General features: G+C 34.5%; 1 protein-coding gene across 1 annotated transcript in view; it reads right to left on the bottom strand.

Moving 5' to 3' along the window:
• The window catches only part of LOC150091399 (uncharacterized), a 259597-nt gene that overhangs the window by 22934 nt on the left and 215838 nt on the right, over positions 1–20825 (bottom strand). The window contains exon 5 of the mRNA XM_090375352.1: positions 3755–3937. Coding sequence (XP_090231478.1) covers positions 3755–3937 — 183 coding nt within the window. The remainder of the gene's footprint in view (positions 1–3754; positions 3938–20825) is intronic.

Genomic DNA, 20825 nt, shown 5'->3' with positions numbered 1-20825 from the left:
AAATGAAGCCTGTAATAGAAACTTGGCGGTCCAGTCTGCGGAGGAATCGGAGCGAGGAAGTTGTTCTTGCTCGACTCCGCATAGGACACAGTCATTTGACACATTCTTTTCTGCTGAGGGCAGATGACCCTCCTATGTGCGAGTCTTGCGACACCATTTTATCAATAAAGCATATTTTAATAGATTGCGTTAATTTTACCCATTTTCGCAATATATATTTTACCGCTTTTACTCATCCGACTGAGCCGTCAAATTTTATCAGACAACGACCACGTGTCAGCAGTTTTTAAGTTTAAAATATATACACATATATAAATTGGATCACTTACTTTTAAACTTATACTGCCTTATATATATATATATATATAAATAACAATTTGACGAGGTAACCTTTTTAAAGGTTACCAGAATTTATCTTTGTTGATATTTTAATATTTTCTTGGTGCAGTATAACTTTAGTCATTTTTGCGCCAATAAAATCAAAATCAAATCAAGCCACTGCTCGTTATAATGGCTTAAAGATTTGCTCGTTATACCCATGATTGCTTGTAAAATGTTTCTCGCGAAATACACCATTTCCAATCAACTCTTCTCTATTTGCTCGCAGTCGAACTCATTATAACCATGCTTATTATATAAGTGAGTTTGACTGTATATTCCCTACACTTTGTATAGACATTATTTAATCTATGCAGACTGGGCTAGCCAGGTGGGTAAAGTGCCTGCCTGGCAACCCAAAGGTCGAGGGTTCGAATTCCACCTCGGGCTTGGATCAGAGTAAAATGCAAAAACTTTGGGAGATGCATTATGGCCACAGAAGCTGATGTGCCAACAACTAACAAAAAAAAAAAAAAAAAAAATTTAATCTATGCTAAGCTTGATTATGCTAAACAGTGATTGAAAATATTTTATTCAATTTCTGTTTTTTCTTTTATATTTTAAATTTGTCCAAATATCCCTATGCTAAAAGTTTTATCAGTTTTAACATAGGTAAAAAATTTTCCAAATTTTTTCACAATTTACAAATTATGCATTAGTGAAACAGGTAATTTTTTATTATTACTAGGAAGCCAAACTTCCTCTGCTGGTATTAGACTCGGTTTTCAAATAGATTGGGATTTTTGTTGAGTAGGCATCTTTGTTATCTACTCAACATTTGCCTGGACTTGGTGAGGTTCTGGGAACCTTCTTATTGCTTTTAAGCAGCTTTTGAATAATAATAAAAATAATGACTGGTGGTAAAGGAAAGGAAAGATGATAGTGAGGGTAATACACTAAAATGATTTTTAACAATACAATAAAAATCTCTTTGGGCAATTTAAGTATGCAAGCAAGAGCATTATTATGGGTGACATAAATTTTCCTCTTATAGATCATAAATGGTCGATATACAGTACACACAGTTGGAGTAGTTTCTTGAATCAGTTGGATTGACTGCTATTTATTTAGATATGTTAGAGAAAAGGCAGGTGGGGATCATCAAATATCTTTGATCTAGTTCTCAACTAAGGATCCAAGCAGTATTGAAAATATGACAATTCAGGAACTGATAGCAGCAAGTGATTATAATGCCATAAAATAGGTAGTATTCAAGAAAATCTTGGTGATCAAAGGGAAAGGTCAGAGCTTTAATTACAGAAAAGGGGACTTATGGTTGATTCAGATATTTATTGAGCCCTATTAACCAGAGTTATTATAATATGCCATTTGGTACTAACACATTATGATTACAGAAAGTGTTTAAGAGATTTTTCCTAGATGCCACAAACACATTCTTGAAGTACTGCAAAACAAAAAAAAAAAAATAATAATAATGACAAGCGAGCCAAAAGATTTAATTGGGCAAAAGTTACATCTACCACATGACACTCATTCATATGATAATTATAAGCAGATGTGTAACAAAACCAGTGAGATGGGGTAAGACTTGCAAAAACTAATTAGGAATAATCATTAGCAAATAGAGAGATAAAAATGTGGAAAAGGAGTTATACTCATATATGAATGCAAAGCAGAAATTGAATTTTATAGGCCCCTCTTGCAAGATCAAAGTGGTGATGTAATTAATAATCCAGCTGAACAGATATTTTGAAAAGGGTAAAGATAGTTGCAAAATATTTGCATATTTTATGTTATATTGAAACCACATTAGTGCCAAGGGGGAAGAGTGAATTGAGTTGGAACCATTATAAGTGACATAATATAATATCAAAGTGCCTATTTGAAAAGCTGTTGAATATTGAGAGAGAGCAAGGCAGATGGTATATACCTGCTAAAAAAGGGAGCAAGTGAGTGCATCTAATCATTAGTAATATTAATGAGTCATCATTAAATTTAGGTTTTATTCCCTTGCAGACTGAAAGTGTCAATCTCTCCCCAAGTCCATAAGGCAGGAGCTAAAGAAGAGACTGCCAATTATAGACCAGTGAGTTTGGCTTCTGTGGTTGGTAAGATTATGAAATCTAGAATTAAAGGTGCAATACAAAACCATCTGGACAAGAATGATATCCTAAATGTCTCAGCATGGTTTTGTGAAGAGGAGATCTTTCCTTACTAATCTGATAAATTACTATGACAAGGTTAAAAGCAGTTGGATGTAAGAAACAACTCATATCTGGATCACAGCTTCTCATGAGGAGCTACAGCTCTTCATGAGAAGATAATATATAAATTAGAGCATGTCAAGATAACAGGGAAGCTCCATCAATGGTTTAGGGATTCACTGAAGGATGGGAGATAAAGCAGTCATAAATGGGTATTCTTCAGAGTGACTGGAGTAGGAAGTGGGATCCCTCAGGGATCAATGTTCAGACCTCTTGTTTCTTATCTTCCTAAATGATATTGAGGGAATATAGGGGAAGCTGTCACAGTTTGTTGATGACAAAGGTTGGGAGGGTGGTTAATGATCAGAACCAAGCTATGCTTTAAAAGGATTTCAATCAACTGCAAGTATAGTCTGCCAGATGGCAGCTAAAGTTTAATGCTGCCAAATGCAAAGTATGGCACTTGGGGGAGACAGAAATTCAGGAATAGTTTTATAAATTAGGGGAGAATTACATGATGCACTGGATGCAAAAGACTTGAGGATTATGATACAGCAAAACATAAAGAATAAGCAGGCAGCAATAACAGCACATGGTGTTCTATCTATGATTTATGAATTTTTCAAGTAGAAGGAGGTCATTATTCTTCTGTAAGATGATGGTATCACCATACTTAGAATTTTGTGCACACAGATCAAGTAACTGAGCTCAGATACAGTCTTTTTTCACAGTATAGTGAATTAAACATTTGTCATTTGGGAGAGATCGAGGTTCAGATTTCTCACAGTATAGTGAATTAAACATTTGTCATTTGGGAGAGATCGAGGTTCAGATTTCTCACAGACTGGGCAAATTCTTAAAGTCCTCTTAAATTAAGACAAAAGTAGTAAGAATCATGAATGTCAACCCAAATATATCCTCACAAGAGCCTGTCCAATTTTTTTTTTTTTTTTTGCTATGATTATAAAGTATTTAATGTAATTAACAGAAGAGATATAAAGGGAAAAGAGTGGCAGTTAGTTCTATTCCCATTCACCTTGCACAATTATATGTGATGTCCTATAGATTTATATAACCTTTGTTATCATCAGCTTATTAGACTTCTTTATCATGCTGTTATAGATAGATACAAAAAAAAATTTTTTTTTATTTAAATGTTTATATCTTTTTCATATATATAAAATCATAAAACAAAGTGAAATTAGCTTTACCTATTCTTGCAAGAACTTCAGGTGCAATATAGTTGGGAGTACCAACCAAAGAGTGAGCTAGACACCTCTGATGTTCCCTACGTCGCCGCCTCTCGAGAGGTTTGAGATTGGCACTACTGTTACAGTGACATTCATTACTCCACTTTTCATCAGCATCTATGGAATCTTGCTGGCTATGTTCCCCTAATAATTTAAATATCATGGCATAAGCAAAAAATGTAATTGATCAGCACACCAAAAACTAATCTTGTGAATTTAATCGATTAAGTGATCTACAACACAAATACTTTTCTAAAAATATGCCTATAAATCTTACTATAAATATAAGTTTTGGTGTTGTAAAATATTCAAATAAACAGTGGAAGATATCCTTGCAGTCTGTCACTACATTATGTGGAGAATTTCATAACCCTTCAGTATTATAGGCATTCTTTACTAATGAACACATTTCATATATGATCTGTTTTTACAACTCATCCAGTGTCAACTGATTTTTCCTAAGGCTACACTGGAAAACACAGTGTAATATTACTTTCTAGGTACCTCATCCACTTTATATCAATAATTTTCTCCATAACTTTTCCTATGTTAATGCTATGTGGAAATAGCAAATGGGATCATCAAGATCTTCACTTGGTTTAGAGAAAGTTCAGGCTATTTCTTGGTGCCATTTGTCAAGAAATTTATTTTCTAAGAATTTTTCAAGAGTAAAGAATTTTAAGAATGATCATCAAGATGTTTTATTATCACATAAGGAATTCTATCTTGATCTACTTAGACTGGGGTTCGAGCCCGTCACTACCAAATATGGAGGATGCGGAAAGGTCAGGGAACGACCACCGCATATTCCCGGAGCAATATGGCCTTAGTTGCTAATGCTCCTAAAAGCCAAATAACTTGATCTACTACAATCTGTTTACAAGATAAAACATTTTAGCATTGAAGTATTGTGACTTTTAAAAAGCTGTATGAAACTAGGTATGTAGGATTCAAATGCAAATATTTTAGCAAAGGTTCCCTTAAGGCATTGCTGTTTCCTTGGAATCTAATAATTTGTTCTTTCCAATTTAAGTACTGATGATGGATTATTCTGGTATCTGCCACTCATCTTTCTAATTTTTTTTTTTTTTTTTTTTAAGACTGTTTGGGTTGCTGTGGATCTATTTATTGTTGAGGTGAATTTGATCAAAGGTGCTTTTTTCCTAGTTCATTTGTTCAGAGGTGAGCCAAGCATTTTCTGTGGGGGGGGGCTTGAACCCCCTATCTAGGACCACTACTGCATTTGATACACCTAGATTTCGCTTGCTTTTTTGTTCTTAAACTGTATGAAGTTGTTTGTTATTTGGTTTTTAGAGGCATTAGCAACTAAGGCCATATTGCCCCAGGAATATGCGGTGGTCATTCCCTGACCTTTCCGCATCCTCCATATTTGGTGGTCACGAGCTCGAACCCCAGTCTAATCAAGAAGCGTGTGCTACACACTGCTGCTCCTGCCCACCTGGCTACGGAGGCACCAATGTATGAAGTGATTTGTGCTACTATATATAGGGAAAAAAATATTCCAACTTCTGTTTCTCTATCATTTAGCTTAACAACAGACCCCACTTCCTATTAATTGGGATGTATCATGAATAATGTAGATTTTTTTAATATTATTTGTTCTACTAACTGAATTAGTTTATCTGCGATGTACTTTGATGCAGAATCTGGTGTTTTTCTCATTTGATACTTAATTATTCTAGCCTTTGTAGTTTTCTATATACTTAAAAAAAGTTTCTGCACTTTTCTGCTTTGACTGTTTTTACTTTGTCCCCCCTCTCCCCTGTGATGCTAGCACACTTCATTGCTTTCTGAAGTAAATGATTACTGTTACTAAAGACAAATGATTCAAGGAAGCAAGCTTATATAGCATCAGCCAAAAAAAAAGATATCCACATCATTTGTCCATCCCCTCTAATAACTTGTCTATTCCTTTTAATTTATTTAAACTGCCCTGACACCAGATGGAAGTTTCTGACAATCAGTTACGCTCTTGATGAAATAAAAATTTTGCACATCTATGCTGCACCCATCCTTTTCAATTTAAACATATATATCATCTGACAAAGAGTAAAGATGCCAAAGGAATTTAATTTACTCAAACTGCTCCTTAAACATTTCAATCATACAAATGCATAATTTCTGGAATAATTTACAGAACTGAAGTCTTTTGGTAAAAACAGCTTTTTGTACCACTGATTACACCTGTTCCAACAGCTCTAGAGACTTCCAAACCTGTATTCAGTACCTGAATTGCAGCCTAACCATTCCCTTATACAATGGGATAATCATCTCCTTGTCCTTGCTGGTAAAATTCCTATATATATCATTGTAAGATTTCCATGAGCTGTTCTAGAAGTCTGTTTGCACTGCTCCAAAAAATTTATATCAATTTCTACAATTATTCCTAAGTCTGTTTTGTTCTCCACTACCTTGCATATGGTACCAACCGGCGCCTCCGTAGCCAGGCGGGAAGGAGCAGCAGTGCATAGCACACGCTTCTTGATTAGACCGGGGTTCGAGCCCATCACCACCAAATACGGAGGATGCGGAAAGGTCAGGGAATGACCACCGCATATCCCGGAGCAATATGGCCTTAGTTGCTAATGCTCCTAAAAACCAAAATAACAGAGTACCAACCAATTGGTATGTTATTCTAGGATTACTGCTATACAAATACAGTACAGTCAGTTCGGCTATAACTTGCATTTTAGCAACGCAAATTTGCTCCAATGCAATTGATATATTAGGGAACAATGCAAGTATAATGCAATTTTTGCACTGGCTTATGTGCGATTTCATCTGAAACACCAGGTGAACACAAAACCCAGCACCAAGCTGAACGTAGCGACCTATGCAGCAATACATACAAGTTTATGAAGCTACGCTATTATATTGTGTCAGTTATAAGTGGTACTTTAAGAGATCTACAATTTTCGAAGTTTATGAAGCTTAAAAAAATGTCAAATGTGTGACAGCTGTATGTCCCATTTACTGTAGTTGTATCAGTTGGAGACACACTGTTGTCATTCATAAGATAACAGGCGATATTGTAGGCTGACTTGTTTTCAGGAGCTCACATTTTTCTGTTCAAACAGAAATTTCGTAAGGCCTGATAGCATGAGCAGAGGAGTACATTTCTGGAGGTCACTACCATAAAACAATAAAAACAATTTGCAGTTCCCAGTTTATTGGGCTTTCCTGTTAGTGCAACATAATTATAAACAGATAGTAAACTCAATCTTATTGCATTTGCGATAATACCGATTATTAAGGTGAAATGTGTTTCTCCTTCCATGAAATCTTCAGTCATATAAAAAATATAAATAAATTTTCAGAATCTTCTCTTCATTCCTATTTTTTAAGCCTCATAAACTTGTTACTCTGTATCTCACTTGTGCAATTTGTGCGTGCCATGTTCATCATTATTGATCGCTTATCGTTTTTACTATTTTAAATTTTACAATAAAAAAAAAAAAATCAGTGAACAGAAATATCAATTAGTATGCGTATATTACAATATTAATAAATCTATATACATAAGCATACATAGTCTCCGACTAATACAAGGTATCTTGTCAAGATAAAGCGCTATATTTACTGTAATATTTATTTATTTATTTGTTATAAATTTAAGATGTTTAAACCTGTTAGCAATTATATTGGGTTTTTTAGTGTTTTACTTACCAGACTGAAATTTTTTTTTTTTTTTTTCATTGCTCTGCCCCTATCCCTATTTTTCCCATAAGCCCTGTTGTTTTTAATGTGCAAAATACCACAACACTGCCATGTTGTCTGATACATAAGTGTGGAGCTCTAGCATTCAGCTTGGCAAATGAGTGCTTGACAGTTCCCTCATTCAGGGGCATAAAACTATTATTCTTTAACCTTTCATATTAGCTAACTGGAACACCATATTTGCACTTAATCTCACACTCTTTGCATGGAAAATACACCCCTCTCCCCAGGACTGTATCATATCCCATTAAAGACAAGATGGCTCCCACAAACATGCAGCAAATAATGCACACTATAAAATCTGTCCTCAATAGTTCTCTGAGGACAGATCTCAGTTCTCTCCCAAATCAGAGCAGTCCCACTACTTTCAGTTTGCTTTACTTCTCTAGTTACAGATATGATTTTAGTTTCAATTTAAATTAAAAATATCACAATTAAAACAGTTAAGCACAATAATAATTCTAACTTATTCCCAGGTTATGCCATTAATACATACTATGCTATAAAATTATGTTATACAGTTATGTTATATAATCACTTCTAATATTAATTATATATACTCATATGGAATTGCATAAAATAATGCTAAATAGCATTTATGTCATTCTTATACTGATGCAAGGAACAGTGAACAATGGTGAAGAATTCTCTCCTGCTTTGACTCTCATTTTGGAACCATTTCCAAAGCCAAATAAGAAACAATTTCACCTACCTTATCAGATAAACACAAAAAATAACACACTAATGATTTAGGGGAAAAAACAGGATCTTACTTATAACTAGGTGCGAGAGGTGTTAGCTGGGGGCTCTACACTTATAACAGGCCTTCAAATTTGTATTACCAGAAGAAAAGGGTGTTCTAGCAACTGCAAATAAATTATTTAATTTAAAGAAATATTTATTTCAATTACCATATCTCTGCCAAATAAATTATTTGTCTATATTTACACAGATATTTATTGATTCAAATAAATCTTTCTCTCCATATGTGCGCGCAAAAAATATTGAGCCCCACTCACTGCTACAAAGCTAACAAAAACTATTGTGGAAGACAGACATTTTGTGGAAATAACAAGGGATTGGGGAGGAGTGTTTTTTTCTTTATTCTGAAGAACAGCATTTCTTAAAGTGAGATCCTTGGACTGGGGCTCGCAGAGCTGTTGATAGAGATGCAGGAGTTCTTTATTTAAAAAAATAACTCACTGAATACTTTTAAAATTAATTTCATGTCAATTTAAATTAAAACATCTAGATTTAAAAAAAAACTATGCAAAAATTTATGTAAACATTAAAATAGTTGTTTTAGCTACACAACAGTGTAGTAAAAGTAATATATGGTAACAGAATTACTGTTTTTCAAAGAAGCATTAAGAATAACAATTAAATATAGAAAAAAAAAAAAAAAAAAATATATATATATATATATCATAATTTAATAAATAATAAAACTATGTATAAATATAGTGCGAAAGCATCAATAAATACATAGCCAAGTCTGAATGAACAGAATATTAGCAAAGCGGCATCGTTTTAAGTTATATCTCATATTGTGAATACCTTCACGAGTTGCCATGATATTGCACTACTTCGAATAAGTAATGCTTCAACTGAGGAGAAGACTAATGTTACTTATTCTCAGATGGATACCACTGCCCAGACGACACTGTTTCAGGGCTATTTGGCCCTTCTTCGGGTGGTGGTGGTGGTAGTGGGTGGGTAGGGCCACCGTTTCAGGGCCAAATAGCCCTGTAACAGTGCCGTCTGGGCGGTGGTATCCATCTGAGAATAAGTAACATTAGTCTTCTCCTCAGGTGAAGCATTATTTATTCGAAGTAGTGCAATATCATGGCAACTCGTTGTGAAGGTATTCACAATATGAGATATAACTTAAAACGATGCCGCTTTGCTAATATTCTATTCATTCAGACTTGGTTATGTATTATTGATCATCGTAATATATTTATACATAGTCTAGACTTTTCCATAGCTTCAGGCTTACGCCCTAAATGCTTTATAGTCTAAATACATCATACACCATCAGGCATCTCTCATGTTGTGGAGTTATACTTCATAACTGATCACTCGGGTACCTACCCACCCACTAAAGAAGGGCCAAATAGCCCTGAAACGGCACCGGGGGAGCCTGATGATGTCTGGAGTTTCCAAGAATAGGTAACAACAGCCTTCTCCACTGGGGAAGCGTTGCCCATTCGAGGAGTTTATTAGTTTTTGAGTGGTGTGAGTTGAAGGAGTTACTGTCCCTTTCATTCTTCTACAACGTTTCTTTTCCTCTTCCACTCCTACTATTACTTTGCTTTTCTAAGTCTAATAGGGACAACTGGATAGTCGAGTTATTATCCCACACAAATACAAAATAGCCCTGAAACGGTGCCATCTGGGCGGTGGTATCCATCTGAGAATAAGTAACATTAGTCTTCTCCTCAGGTGAAGCATTACTTATTCGAAGTAGTGCAATATCATGGCAACTCGTTGTGAAGGTATTCACAATATGAGATATAACTTAAAACGATGCCGCTTTGCTAATATTCTGTTCATTCAGACTTGGCTACGTATTATTGATGCTATATTTATACATAATCTAGACTTTTCCATAGCTTGAGGCTTACACCCTAAACGCTTTATAGTCTAAATAATTAATCTACATTAATAAATATACCTCTTCGTGGACATACCTGTCCCCACCCCCAATAAGAAATATTACAGGCATGTAATATTTAATATGTAACTGCGAAGAAAAAATTTAAATGAAAAATGAAGTTTAAGAACTGCTGCCATAGAAATTAATTAAGAATTATCGGGTTAATTCTTTAACAATTAACTTGATAATTCTTAAATTTCCCTTGATAATCCTTAAATTAAGAATTACCAAAGGCAATTTTTTATTCTTGTCCTGTGGAAATTTATCAATACATACCACCTATATTGTTTCATCCCTAACAAATCAGATTTATAGTTCTCTTTGGGGCAGGTTTAATTACTGGGCTAAGGTAAGACATGACCTTGGGCCTCAGTTTTCAATGGGGGGGGGGGCCTCCTTTTGGCTTGACATTTTTGTGCAAAATTAATACTTTACTTGTTATGGACTACCAAAGCCTTGTGCAATTTTTCATAAAACTTTATGAAAGTTGAAACAAGGATTCAAATGCCAAAGAGAAAAATACTGATCAATGTATAAAAACACAGATGCTAAACTGTTGTCAGAACTTCACTGTGGAAACATTTCTGCTTGTAATTGATAAACTAGTTTCCAAGTTGGAAGGCCATGGAAACAAAAGCCAACCAAGAATCTTGACACCTATGGCCAAAATCAGAAATGCACCTTGTTTTCATAAAAATAATGAAATAATTATATATTAAGTGGTCAGGAGTGGGAGTGCAGCGGCACACGCTCTTTGAGTAGACCGGCGTTCAAGCCCCTGACTGCTAAATACAGTCAATCTGCCAACCCGCACTGGACCAGCGTGGCAGATTATGGTCCATTTCCCTCAGCATGAATTGTTGAGGAGGCTTCCATCCTGCAGTGGGTTGATAATGGCTGCAATTTCCTTTTTTTACTTTTACTTTATTAAGATTAATTAATATTTTGAATTGATTTTAATGTTAATTAATTTATACTTATAAAAATTACCATCAAAATGGCAGTCTTATACAAAATGAGGCTTTCGTAATAATTTATTTAGATAATAATAATTGTCATAAATAAAAATAAAAAAATATAAATTCAATTATGCTATCTTTAACTACATTTGACACTGTGGCTAGGGCTGCACTTGCAATATCCTAGTTATGCCTCTGCATAGAAATACATATAATATTTCTATGCAGAGGCATAACTAGGATATTGCATAGGATATAGCATACTAGAAATACAGAGCTCTGGAAAATGCCTTTAATAAAGTTGAGCAACCAGTTAATTGCAATACAACAATGATAAGAAACTGACCTGGTGTCTTCTACATAACTACAGCACTTGCAAATTTTCTTACATAATTTATGTACTATGAAGAAAAAGAACAATGCAAGCACCCAATCAGTGCAGGATTTATAGAAATTTCTGTTTGAAGACACCTTGAAAGTACATTTCCAAACACTGAAGCTTTTTGGCATTTACTTTAGCCTTATAGTGTCAAATTGCTATAGGAGAAAGAATATTTTCTAAACTGAAACATAAAAAACAAATTGTTGTCATTATAGAATTATATATTTAAGTTATGGTTAAAATTTTTAATTTTCCATTTCGTAATGAAAAATTTTTTAAAAAGATAAAATGGTGTGCGGAACACCATTTTATCTTTTTTATAGCCATCTGAAATTAAAGATGAAGAAATGGAAGCTGTGAAGTACAACAATCAGAACAATAAAAAAAAAAAAAAAAAAAATTTTTTTTGAGTCAAAATGGAGAAGTAAACCAATTTCTAGAAATACAATATAACCCATCACTGTCATATATTAGCATTAGCATTAGCATTAGTAGAGGCATATGATGCAAGAAAGCAAGCTTATTCAGCATCAGCCAAAAAAAAAAAAAAAAAAACCCTCTCCCATTTCACCCCTCCGTTCGTTCAAAATACCTGTCCAGTTGAGCTTTAAATTTGTTTAGGCTATCAACTTCAACAACAAGTGATGGAAGTCGGTTCCACCAACCAACCACCCGCTGGCCAAAGGCAAATTTCCGCACATCTATCCGACATCCGTCCTTCCTCAATTTGAATTTATGCCCTCTGAGGTGATTATTCTGAGAAAGATGAAGAATCCCATTGGCATTGAGCATGCTCAAACCATTCAAAGCCTTATACACCTCTATCAGATCACCTCGCCGGTGCCTAGTCTCCAGACTCTGTAATTTGCAAAACTTAAGCCTTTCTTCGTAAGAGCAACCCTTTGTTCCATTTACTAATCTTGTTGCCCTTCTCTGTACCCGTTCCAGCAGCTCTACATCCTTCTTGAAATGAGGCCTCCAGACCTGTATACAGTACTCAAGATGTGGCCTAACCATTGCCTTATACAAGGGAATAATCACCTCCTTATCCCTGCTAGAAAAATTCCTGTATATCATTGACAAGACACCATGAGCTACTCTTGCAGCTCGTCTGCACTGCTCAGAGAACTTCATATCTGCCTGCACAATTACCCCCAGGTCCTTTTCATTCTCCACCACTGTCAGTGTAGTACCGCAGAGTTGATACTTTGCTCTGGGGTTACTGTTTCCCATATGTAATACTTTACATTTGTCAATGTTAAACTTCATTTGCCACCTCTCAGCCCATCTGTTCAACCTTTCCAGATCCTGTTGCAGCAGCATAGCGTCAGTAGTGTCCTTAACGACCCTGCCAACCTTTGTATCATCTGCAAACTTAGACATCAAACTTGATATCCCATCATCAATATCATTCATAAACACCGAAAACAACAATGGACCCAACACAGAACCTTGAGGAACTCCACTAATAACATTAGTCCACGTTGAGCAGTGTCCATTGATTACCACTCTCTGTCTTCTGCCACTCAACCATCCCCTTATCCATAGCAGCAATTTGCCTCCAATGCCACACTGCTCCAATTTGTGCAGCAGTCTTCCATGTGCAACAGTATCAAAAGCCTTTCTAAGATCCAAATATATAATATCAAAGTTATTCCCTGCATCCAGTTCTTTTGTGACTACATCATAGTATCCAATCAAATTGGTCAGGCAAGACCTGCCCTTAACAAAACCATGCTGTGTCTGAGCTATAACTGAATTCTTGTCTAGATGATCCTGCAGTGCTTCTTTAACCAGTGCCTCCATTAATTTACCTGGAACAGAAGTTAAACTAACAGGTCTATAATTACTTGTGTCAGCCTTTGATCCTCCTTTGTGAATTGGGGTTACATTTGCACATCTCCAGTCTATGGGTACCTCCCCTGAGTCCAAAGAAGCTCTCATAATTATGGCTAGGGGTTTGCATACTTCCTTTGCTGCCTCCTTTAATATAACTGGATAGATCCCATCCACCCCAGGTGCCTTTTTTATGTTTATCCTCAACAATCTCTCCTCCACTTTCCTCTCAGTTATTACAAAATCATCCAGCTCACTGCCAATGTTTACTTTACCTACATCATTCTCCTTCCTGAATAACTCCTCATGCGTGAATGTAGATGCAAAATACTCGTTTAGATTGTTAGCCACCTGAGCAGGATCCTCAACTGTTGAACCATCAATATCCAGTGGACCAATCTGATTCATCCCTTTCCTTCTCGAGTTCAAGTATGTAAAGAACTCCTTTCTGTTTTTCTTTGCATCCTTTGCCAAGGATTTTTCGTAGTCTGCCTTTGCCTGCCTAATCTCCTTTGTGACTTGGTTACAGACCAACTTATATCTATCATAGGCTTCCATGTCACCCATTAATTTGTATGTATCCCATGCATTTTTCTTCTCTGCCACATGTCTCATTAGTCCATCTGACATCCATTTAGGCCTAAACCTTGAACAATATTTCTTAGTTGGTATGTAAAGCCTGGTAGCCACCAAGATTAGTTCCTTGAATGCTTCCCATTTTGAGTTTGCTGTTGGTAACATCATCAGTTGGTCCCACTGTATAGAATTTAAATACTGTCTCAGACCATCATAGTCGCCTTTACGAAAACAAAAACCCTTCCCTTTACCTCTGATGGTAGTTACCTCCTTGAGTAAATCCCACTTCAACACACTGTGATCACTGCCACCTAGTGGTTCATTTATCTGCAGGTTCTTAATGCATGAAGAATCACTACTGATAATCAGATCAAGAGTATTGCTCCCTCTTGTTGCCTCACGAACATGCTGATGTAGAAACAATCATCCAATAAATCCACAAAAGCCTTGCTAGTGTGCGAGTGACCAACCCACAAATTCCAGTCAATATCTGGGAAATTAAAATCCCCCATTATAAGACTCTCTGATTTACTGGCCCACTCTATTTCCCTGTACAATATATTATTATACTCATCAGAGTCATTAGGCCTATAGCACACTCCTACTCTCAATTTTGATTTCCCTATGCTTATGTCACACCAAACTGACTCGACACTGCCCTGTCCATCGATGTCAACTGGCTTCACTTCCTTTGACTTTATGTGTTTCTTAATTAATAGCATAACCCCTCCTCCCCTCCTGTCCTGTCTATCCTTTCTATATACATTGTATTCCCCAAATTCCAGTTCAGCATTACTTATATCTGTGTGACACCACGTCTCTGATATCCCAACAATATCTGCCTTTGATGTTTTGAGCAATACCTCAAATTCATCAAATTTATTTACCAAACTCCTAGCATTGGTGTACACGCAGGTATACATGCACCTGTTTCTATTCTTAGCTACCCTAACACAACCCATGTGTTTACTTGTTACGCAATGACTACCAGCAGTCTCTGAAATATCCTGCATCTTGTTTTTCAGACTTCTGCTCATTTGAATAGAAGCAGTGCAAGAATCACTTCCACCTCTGCCAGTGGCTACTGTTAATCTATTAGTCCTTGTATCCCCCCCAACTAGCAGTTTTCCGACCCACCTAACACTGCCTCGACAGCATCAGCAAAAATTCTTGCACCCTTTCTATTTAAGTGTATCCCATCCCTGTAGAAGCAATCTCTCCTGTTAACAAGTACAGTCCAGGCTGAAAAAAATTCTACCCCTTGAGCCTTGCACAATCCCTCCAGGGCCGAATTGATCGACAAGGCTCTCATCATATACTCCCTCCTATCGTGTCTGGGCAGAATTGCAGACACTTTCAAGTTCAACCCTAATTCACGGCTTTTTTTCAACAGTGACCTGTACTTGCTAAGTAATTCCGCCGGTCTCCTACTCTTAATATCATTAGTATATATAAATGAAGAACCAACTGAAAAGTATCACAGTGACATTATAAAGTGGCTTATATATATAAATGAAAAGTTTATAGAAAATTATTTAATAAATAAGCCTAAACATTTAGAAAATTTAAAAATAGCAAATAGAGGAGGCAATCGAACATATTACAGAGATATTCGTGAATCTTTTACTGTACGAAAATTAATGCAAAGAAAAACATGAATGGTTTTTCTTTGCATTAATTACCAAAGAAAAACATGAATGGTTAATTTTTTCTGATACCCCATTGGCTGTGCGTTGTTTTATTTGTAAATTATTTTCAAATTTATGAATAATTTAACGAATGGCTCCAGTGAATGGAAAAATATCTCTAAGACTTTGAATAACTGTGAACATTCCAAGGATCATAATTCAAACTGTCTGTGTGTATATATATATATATATATACGGGCAACTCTCAATTTACAAACAAGTTCCGTTCCAAGATGTTGTTCGTTATACGTTTTGTTCACTGTGTATCTTGCATTCCTGAGCTTTTATGATACGTATTGTGTACTTTAGCAGCCATTTTAAAGCATTAAAATCATGTACTAAACATCGAATGGTCTATACAATAAGTTTTATTATAATGTATGTATGCGTTATAGTTTATTGTATACGATACGTAACATAAAATGAAATAAAAGAATGAAAAAACAAGATATCTTGCTTCTTAATTTTAACTAAAAACATAGAATTAAAAAAATATAGATAAAGAAAATGAGTACAGTACTAACATAATATATGTACTGTATTCAACTTTTACTCGCCAATATCATCATCAGAGTTCAATATTTTTCACATAAGTGACACTAGGTGCAAATCAGTTAGATGAAAGGATGTCTGATAATGAAGAAACAGCTGGGTTCCCACTTTATTAAAATATGTTTTTATAGAAGATTACACAGTTAGTTTCTTTTTTTTTTTTTTTCAAAAATCTTACTGTAGCATGCTAGACAGTCATAAACGCCTCTTTTCACTTTTACAATTCTTTCCATATTTGTGTCTTCTTCAAAGGTTGCCAACCCCTCAGAAATTGATTTAAAAGCTGCAGCCATTTTTCTCCCACGAGAAAACATTCTAAGTGGCGTTATATGTAAACCAACATTTTTTTACTGGTTAGATTAGTTTTATTAACCAAGAACAGTTCAGTATAATTATCATATAATAAATACATTTTTTAAAAGTTTATTTATTTAAATCTTACAATTATGTTCACTATACGGTTGGCATTTCGTTTTATAAGGAACTCGAACTATTGGCGACTTTAAGAAATTTTGAATGAACTGTGACGTTCATTATAACGAATGTTTGTAAATTGAACGTTCATAAACCAAGAGTTGCCTGTATAGGAAAAGGCTTTCAATTGAAGGACGTGTTGATTTTGAATTAATGAAACAAATTCAATCTGAAGAAAATTACTTGCAAGATCTTTTAAAAAGAATTATTGCTACTGTTAAGTAAGCTTGGTTTAGCATTTAGAGGTAGCAATGATAATATACATTATGAACATAGTTACTTAACTTGCTTAGAATACCTTAGTTGATTTGACAAATTTTTAAAGCATCATTTAGAAATGTATGTTTATTGTGGACCTGAGAGAACAAATTATCTTTCCCACAAAACTTGTGATGAAGTTATAAATTTAATAATACTGGAAGTAAAGGAAGAAATTTATTTTTCACTAATATTTGACTCAGTGCCCGCATCAGTCATGCAGATCAATTAATTTTTATAAGTAGGTATGTTTGCAACTAATGCCGACATTTAAAGAAAGATTTTTTGGTTTCCTATCAATACAACATCACAATGCAGAATACTTAGAATAATCTTACGCAAATTAAATAATTTAACTGTAGAGAGCAGGCGCCTCCGTAGCCAGGTGGGAAGGAGCAGCAGTGCGTAGCACAAGCTTCTTGATTAGACCGGGGTTCGAGCCCGTCACAACCAAATACGGAGGATGCGAAAAGGTCAGGGAATGACCACCGCATATCCCGGAGCAATATGGCCTTCATTGCTAATGCTCCTAAAAACCAAATAATTAACAAACATAACAGAACTGTAGAGAGCAAAGCTATAACAATGCTTCCAAGATGGCAGGAAAGTATTCAGGATTACAATAAACTGAAACAACAGAGTTCTACAGAACGTGTATCATATTTCACTCATTCTTTAAATTTGTAATTGGCAATAATGCAGCAGAATCTTGTCCTGATGCAGTGCATTATTTTTATTTTATATAAAATATTTAAAATTTTTTTTCCTTCCACAAGACAATGGAATATACTACACCAATATTACAGAGAAAATTCAGTTACATTAAAAAAATTAAGCAAAACAAGATGATTAGCTAGTGCAGATGCTGTATTGACATTAAAAAAAAGGGTATAAACAAATTCAGCAAGTTTTAATTCATTTAACTATGTGTAAAAGTGAAAAATCTATTTCCAAATTAGAAAGTTTGAAACTGGCCAAAAAACCCGATGAATATGAAACTGCATTATTGATAATAACATGGGACAGAATATAAGGATAATCTTTTAAAATTATTGAATGGATTTATTTTAGATATAAAATAAGAAAATTAACAAAATTTTTAATGGAGAAGACAAAATACAAAGAAGAAAAAACAAGAATAAAAAAACAAAAAATTATGTACGATGATGCAACATATAACGAAGTCACGTTATGTCAAAAAGAAATGTTTATTGTTAACACTGTAAATGTTATTTGTAATAAACTTATTTGCTGAAATTAATCATCCAACAGAAATATACTGTAAGATACTAATATCCTTGAATGAAAATGAATTTAATGTGAATACTGAAGAATTAATAAACACTTACAAAAAAAAAGACGATGCAAATAAATTTAAAGATGAAGTTATATAGTTTTTAAATTTTTCTAAGGAGGAAATTATTTTAAATATGAAAGATATGAATAATATTATAAATGACTGAGATCTACCTTCCCTAATGTTGAAACTGTTCTCAAAATATTTTTAACAATGCCTGTAACGAATGCAAGTGAATGGTCATTTTCAGTATTAAAAAAGATCAGGAATAATTTAAAACTAAATAAAATGCCTGATTTATCCTTATTATTAACTGAAAAATGGGTTGTGCAAATCCACAATGTAGTCTCTCTCTTAAATCTACCAAATTATACTTCCTTGTTTCTATTCATTGGAGTGTTTAATTTCAAAAAAAACAAATGTCATCAATCTTGCTGTTCAATAAAGTTTTACAAAAATGTTGTTGTACTTTACATTTTGCAGACCAGCAAGTTTCAGATAAAAAAATTTTTTTTCTTCATTACAGACTGTCTCTAAAAATGTTATAAAATCCACACTATTATCTTATAAACAAAAGAGTGCAGAGAAGAGCAATAAGGCTAGTTGAGGGATATTCTTATCAAGAGAAAGAGAGAATGGGTTTCTGTAAATTGCAATCTGGAAACTAGGCATCTACATGGTGACCTAACTGAACTGTACAAGGCTTTAAAAGGGTTAAGTAAAGTAAATGCTGATAGCATCTGTACTCTTTTCTGATGATACACACAAGGTGACAAATTTAAAATGAAAAAAGGATGGTTACAGAACAGATATATGGTGTGTGTGTGTGTGTGTGTTATTTTTTAAAGCTGGTGCTGTATAAAGCTTTGCATCATGTTGCTTAGACGCCTTCAGCTACTGTTGTGCCATAAAACCTCCAATAACAACAACAGCCAATACTAATATCTCGCTTTAGATCAACTGATTGAATAATTGCAAAAAAGGAGAAACCTTTAGTGTTTTTTTTTTTTTTTTTCAGTGCATTTTTGAATTCCCTTTTAATGTATCTCAAAAAGGTTCTTCTGTAGGATATCCTTCAGTCTGCAAACAATGCACCTGGTGAAGACAGAACCAGTAGGGCACAGTTTCAAAAACTATAGTTATGGGGGGGGGGGGGGGGAGTGAAAGAGTTATAGGTTATAAGTTTTCCCTTAGCCGGAAAGTTAGCATTAGTAGAGGCATATGATGCAAGAAAGCAAGCCTATATAGCATCAGGCAAAAAAAAAAAACCCTTGCCATTCACTCCAAATGTTTGTCTGATTCTGCCTTGAACTTAAATTGTTGTCCTCCACTATAACAGATTTTTTTTGTGTTTTTTTTTTTAAATCCTTTTTAATCCTGGAGTTCTTAATCCTCACAATAAGTTGCCTCCACAAATAGCTGAAGCTGATAGAACAAAAGGAAATGGTAGATTGGTGTTAACCAACATTTTTCATCTCACAGCACACATTCTTAATGGGTAGAAATTTTGAAATATTTCTGTAGACCATACACAATCAATTGATTGAACTGTGCAAAATAACCATGTGACATTATAACTGAGATAAAAAAATAAATTGTGCAGTTCACACAACTAAAAGGCTGACTAGTTGAACTGTCATCATTCCGTCAGTAAAACGGAAGGTGAAGTGGTGATTTCAAAAAAAAAAAAAAGTTAATGAAAGGTAAAGTGGAGTTCAAAAAGCAAGTGCACAATGCATTGGCCCTAGCACATAACTTCTAGTTCTTATCGATGTTGTTGTCCCCCCCCTCCTCGTTTTGGCTTCTACCCTACTATCAACATCTATTGATTACATTTTCACTTTATGTTAAATATTGTGCTTTCATTATAAATATAAAAATTTCGATTTATGCTTTGTTTACATTACAGTTGTTTAGTTGTGCAACTGTTTTGCTGCAGCAGATAAACCAATACAAATTAACAATGAGCTATGCATTTTCTGTGGAAATGTATGGGTTTGATTTCATTTGTATTCTATACGGTGATTCAAAATTCCTGAAACCCAAACTGTAAGTGTTTAATTTATCATTGAAAAGTTGATGGAATTTGATTCTGGCTGCAAGAGCAGCATCACTAGTCATTCCCAGATGTCTGACAGCTGCTATTTTATGTTAGGCCTTCAGTTACTTACCAGTAGTGGTTTGTTTACAATACATGCAATATGTTTTTCCAGGCACCTTATTTTCAAAAATTTAAGGCCACCGTGCTCCCCCAGATTTTTATACTTGGGGCTATTTAAAAGGATCTGTATACACTAACATTCTTCACACATTATAAGAATTAAAATCTGATACTGAATCAGAAATTTCAAAGCTCTGTTTAAACAGTAACAATATTAAGTCTCATGAAATATGAATTTTTAATTTTTAACATAAATTTTTAATATTTTTGTAACCTTTGTTATAATAAGAATTTAAATAAAACATTGTACCTTCTAATTATGTTTATAATAATAAAAGAAATAAAACTGAAAATACAAGATGTTTATAAATTATTTGCCTAATTATGAAGCTCAGTTAAAATTTTATTGCAATAGGTATGTTAAAATGGTTTGCTGCAGTTATCAAATCAAC

This window comes from Mastigoproctus giganteus, chromosome 1 (genome assembly GCF_048544385.1).
Source record: "Mastigoproctus giganteus isolate SK-2022 chromosome 1, ASM4854438v1, whole genome shotgun sequence".
NCBI lineage: Eukaryota > Metazoa > Arthropoda > Arachnida > Uropygi > Thelyphonidae > Mastigoproctus > Mastigoproctus giganteus.
The sequence above is the reverse complement of the archived record's forward strand: the minus strand, read 5'-3'. Positions and strand labels throughout refer to the sequence as shown.